This window comes from Gekko japonicus, unplaced genomic scaffold, assembly GCF_001447785.1.
Source record: "Gekko japonicus isolate JY-2015 unplaced genomic scaffold, Gekko_japonicus_V1.1 scaffold3298, whole genome shotgun sequence".
NCBI classification, from domain to species: domain Eukaryota; kingdom Metazoa; phylum Chordata; class Lepidosauria; order Squamata; family Gekkonidae; genus Gekko; species Gekko japonicus.
In genome coordinates this window covers 1-5,084 of record NW_015161507.1, presented here as the reverse complement: position 1 = coordinate 5,084, position 5,084 = coordinate 1, and the positions used below count along the sequence as shown (strand labels likewise).

The following is a 5,084-nucleotide window of genomic DNA, read 5'->3' as shown; positions in this document are numbered from 1 at the left end:
GCAAATTAGGTGGACAGGGTGGCGGCTGAGTGCCCCCCCCCCAGCTGCAAGTCTCATGGGTCCCCTGCTTGTTATCAACACATTTTCCTGAAATGTAGACGACACATAAGTATGACTGTCACAGCTGAGAGCCAGTGCGTTGCAGAGCATAGCAGACTTGAACTGATGAGGTCTGTGTGTATCTCCCAGAACTACAGTTGATCTTCAGACAAACATAAATCAGTTCCCTTGGAGAGAATGGCCGCTTCTGAGGATGGACTCTATGGCATTATGCCCCCTCTGGTCCCTCCCCAGACGCCACCATCCCCAGCTCTGCACCCAAACTCTCCAGGACGACGCTCACTTGCTCTGGGCCTAACTTCCCTCTCAGGGCCATGGTGAGGATAAAATAGGAGCACCCAGTTCCTTGGAAACACAAAGGAGAGGGAGACGGCTGTGCGGATGAAAAGGGCCTATAGTGATTTGAAAAGAGGCACAAAAACAACAGGTAGAGAAACCTTAATGCAAACATTGCCCAGCAGGACCCTGGGTAGGAAAATCCATCTCCTGATTTTTCTGTCCAACTGCAGTTGTGGATGGACCAAGCCAGCAAACGATGGCACTCTCTCTGGGTTGTTGAAATGGCTTCTCCCTTCAAAAAAAACCACCCCAATTCAAGCAGCAGAGCTTTCAAGGTAACGTAACTTTATAATAAGTGTAACATCTTTTCAGTCTCTGCTATAACTGGGGGGGGGAATGCTGTGAACAGAGCAATTTGGATAGGGGCAGGACCTTTAGTGCCCTTCAGAAAGGGCAGGTTGAACACAGGCAAATCCTAACAGATGGTGCCCACTAAAGAGGAATTCCTGAATAGTAACTGAAACATGCAGGGCCCCTTTTTCCTCTACAGGCCCTGCAGTGGTTCCTCTTCTGCTTGAGAAGACCGGAGGCTGGCCCTGACCTCGATAGCCCAGGCAAGCCCAAGATCTCAGAAGCTAAGCAGGGTCAACTCTGGCAAGTTCTTGGATGGTAGGCCTCCTTGAAATATCAGCCACCTCTCTTAATATCCTCCAGGCCCCCAGGAGGGGTCAGTCAACAGAGGTTGCTATGACTTCCAAGTGCACACACACACATACATGCATATGCCACATATAAATAAAAAGAGAGAGAGAGAGAGAATGGAGGCTGGAGAGGGCCCAGGGGGTCTGTTTGGGGCTCTCCTTTAGAAAAAGGCTGCTATTCTTCACAATGTGAAAGGTGTTACTGTCACTTTGAGAAATAACAACAACAACAAAGGAATGGAGGGAAAAAATGTCTCAGTTTTACTCAAGTCAGTTTTGGTGGCTGGAAACAGGAGAGGCCTTTACAGGACTCAAAAAAAAAGGGGGACTCTTGAGGAATCATATTTTCTTATTGATGGTCCTGGCGTGAAGAAAAGGTCTTAGGAAAATATTTTGAGGTGGCCTTTTTTATACACGTAAAAGAAGGGCAGGAGGGTCTCTCCCGGGAAGGAGGCTCCAGAGAACTCGTAGAGAAGAGCTGCTCGGTCAGCGTCAAAAAAGGCCACTCGACCCCCAGCGTAGTTCAGGCACACTCGGATCCTCTTCAGCTCCCCGGTCAGGGTCAGGGGAGGATCAGGGCCTTCTGTGGCAGCATAGTAACCACCACCCCACTTCCCCACAGCCCAGATCCCTTCCTCAGGACTCCAGATAAAGCCTCCCTTCCTCCCCACAGACTTTCTGGCCACTCCCACAGCCCAGTCTTCCTCACTTCCCATGAGGACATCCCAGAAATGGCGGCCTGCTGTGAATCCCTCACGGCCCAGCACAATAGAGTACTCTTCAAATCTCTCAGGATTGTCGGGCAGGGCTTGAGCTTTTTCTCCTGGTCTCATGCTTTTCTGACCCTCAGACAGGATGAGTTCGGGATAGGCCGTGTCTGGATCCAGAGTCACATTTGCTGTTGGGGGGGAAATGAGGAGACAAGAAGAGAAACGGCATCAGCGTGGGGGGGGGGTTCACCCTCTGGCCCATTTGGTTCCCTTCTCCTGCCAGTCATGGCCTCCTCCCACCTCTGCCACCCTCTCCTTGGTCAACAGGCTCTCCTGCCTCCTCCTGCCCTTTCAAAACATGAAGCAGTCTTCCTGCGTGCTTCAAGAGAAGGCAAGGCAAAGTACACAATAAACACCCACAGGGACACAATCTATTTCCTCCCACATCCCATCCTGAGCAGAGAACCGTGAGGGAGAGAAAAAGAACAATGGCTATTTCAGCCACAGGTTTCTTTGGTTAAAAATCTCACACTGGAAGGGAAGAGGAGTCTCACGTACTGTGAATCCTCCTTCTCGGTGGTCCTGGGGTGGGGCAGTCTCTACCCGTGGGGGGAAGCTCCAACCTGGAAGCCGGGAGGGGCACTGAAATTTGGGATTCCTGGAGGGGAGGGGCTTTGCTCCCGGGCCCCAGTCTGGTCCTGAAGCAACACAACTCCCTCTCCAGAAAGGATCAAATGTGAAAATGGATCTCCTGCAAAATGGTCCCCAAAAACTCCCCCCAACAAACCATACAGAGAACAGCGTGAAGACCTCTGAGAGAGGCCCACCACTTCAGGAAATAACCACAACTGAAGCAAAGAAGCCCGTTAGGGTCGTATCAGCATACCTGCTCTGGGGCTCAAGTGCCCTCTGAGAGATCACAGTCGGCAGCACCTAAGAGCCCTGCAGGCAGGGCCCAGACTGGGGCCAGGGAGTGAAGCCCCTCCCCCCCTCCAGGAATCCCAAACTTCAGAGACCCTAACCCGGCCTCTGAGGAGGAGCTTCTCCCAGACTGCCCCACCCAGGACCACGAGAGAATGCCTTTACAATAACATCGGAATCACCTGGAAATGAGCAGAGGCACAAAATGGGTTGAGCGTGTCTACTGGCTCTTAATCCAGAACTGAGGCACCTCTCAAAACAGGCAACACCACGTAATTTAGATTTAATTGACTCTGAACAAAAGACTGAGACCCTACAGTGCTTCCCATTGTTTTCAGCTTGCTGGGCAGCTGTATTCCTTGACCGGCAAGAACTATGTTTTTAAGGTTTCAATGAAAGAACAAAGATCGGAGGGCATGGACTGAATACAGCTTCCCGTGATTGTGCTGTAAGATGACATCACGCCAGCAATACAGTGAAGCCAACGGCCTGCTTGCATTCTTCATACGAAGAACGAGAGATCGGACCTTCATATCATGGCCTGAAGAATCTGATTTCCACCCTTCTCTCTTTTTAAAATCCCTGACCCGGATAGCCCAGGCTGGCTCAGTCTCAGAAGTTAAGCAAGGTTGGCCCTGGCAAGGATTTGGATGGGAAACCTCCAAGGAATACCAGGGTCGTGACGCACAGGCAGGCCATAGCAAACCTGCTTTGATAATCTCTTGCACTGAAAACCCCATGGGGTCACCGTAAGTCAGCTGTGATTTAACGGCCCAAAAAAACTCTTTTTAAAGGTCACAACATCCAGGCATGATGAAGACCTCTGCTGTGCTCCAAAGCTGGCTGTTCCTGATAAAAGGAATTACATGGATTTTGTTCCTGTTTGGGGGGGTTTGCATGGATCACTATGGCTGTTCAAGCGTTTTCCGTATCCCAGGAAGGACATTTCTGATCCACCCAACCTCTGATTATTTGTTTTTAAAAAATGAATACAGAATGCAGATATTTTAGACAAAGATATGGAGACAGGATTGGGGGGCAGGAAACATGCAACATACTCCATTCATGACAATGTCATATGCCAGAGGCTCTTTGTCCCTGCCTGCCTGTACATTTGACAGACAAAAGACTGGTCATCTGGTCAGTAGACCAGCAGGCAACAGCAGGTTTGCCCATTCTAGTCCTTATGGACTGAGCTGATAGCAGAAGGGGTGTGTGTGTGTGCTTGCATGGAGGATGTTTGACAGTGCAGCTAGACCTGTGGTCTTCACTTGTCTTTGGCTGTGTTTAAATCAGAAATGAGATTCTCTTAGTCTCCCAGCAAAAGCCACTGTTTAAGCCAAGCCTGGCTTTATGACGGCACTGCTTTTGGGGGTTCAGAGGTCATTTTGGGGTGTCCCTCTTTTGGGAAAGACCACCCCTATTGCAGGGCAGGGGCTGCTGGTTACAGGAGGTGCACGAATGCAGTTGGGAAAAGGGGGGGAAACCCACTAAGCAAAGTGTTGAACACGGGGCAGATAACCCATGTGGAGATGGCCAGGATCAAGCTAGAACTGACTGGAATATCCTTGGTATTTAATTAACACCTCCACCCTGCTCCTGTGGAAACAACTTATTAACACTGCTGCAAACACTAATGCCTGCTGTGGTATCCTCAGTGGCAAATTTTAAAAAACCTGCAATGTTACCAGTTGGGGCCTCTTCTGTACTGGAGTTACCAACATTGATCTATCAAACTTTAGGCATGATCTACCCTGGGCAGGAAAAATGGACTCCTCATTAGCCACCTCTGGCAGAAGAACACAGAGACTTTTCTTATGGAACTCAGCCAGGCAACCAACATCCTTCAGTATCAAGAATGGTTTCCTTGCCTCAGATATATTTTGCTGAGCCTTGAAAATGCTATTCTGATGCTTGCAAATTTGGCAGCACAGAAATTTAAAGGCTTTTTGAAGCAGGCAGGACTTTTCAATGAGGCAGAAATGGCTTGAAAGTCACTTTGCTTCCCCCAAAATACACATACATCTAATATCCTGGAGATCTAATATCTCCTGGACATCTAATCTCTCTCCAAAAATGAGCTCTGCAACTTTGTTAAAAGCTTGTCCAGTTTCTTGCGGCCGGGGGGAGGGGGGGATTCGAGATGAATCATAAAAGATGTTTGAAAACGTATTCATTTAAAATAGTGGACAATTCACCCTATGCAGAAGGGAGCAAAACAGAACTAAGCCAGCATTTGACCTGCATACATGAATGTGTGAATGGCCAGTTGCCGAGCCCAGTTCCCAGTCCCAGAAAACATCAGCCTCCATTCCGTCTGAATTTACCATATAATATATTCAGGAGACAGCCTCCTGCCCCAGAAAGGTGCACTCTAGCGACAGCCCAGGAGACAACAGACCTCGGCTAAAGA

General features: G+C 49.3%; 2 protein-coding genes across 2 annotated transcripts in view; both read right to left on the bottom strand.

Annotated features, from left to right (window-relative positions):
- The window catches only part of LOC107125766 (tripartite motif-containing protein 7-like), a 19,517-nt gene extending 19,141 nt beyond the window's left edge, over nucleotides 1-376 (bottom strand). The window contains exon 1 of the mRNA XM_015429216.1: nucleotides 344-376. Coding sequence (XP_015284702.1) covers nucleotides 344-376 — 33 coding nt within the window. The remainder of the gene's footprint in view (nucleotides 1-343) is intronic.
- A 908-nt stretch (nucleotides 377-1,284) lies between these two features.
- Nucleotides 1,285-2,157, bottom strand: LOC107125773 (butyrophilin subfamily 1 member A1-like). Its single transcript, XM_015429231.1, has one exon. The coding sequence runs from the start codon at nucleotides 1,871-1,873 to the stop codon at nucleotides 1,421-1,423; it is 453 nt and encodes a 150-aa protein (XP_015284717.1). The 5' UTR covers nucleotides 1,874-2,157; the 3' UTR covers nucleotides 1,285-1,420.
- Nucleotides 2,158-5,084: the final 2,927 nt, after the last annotated feature.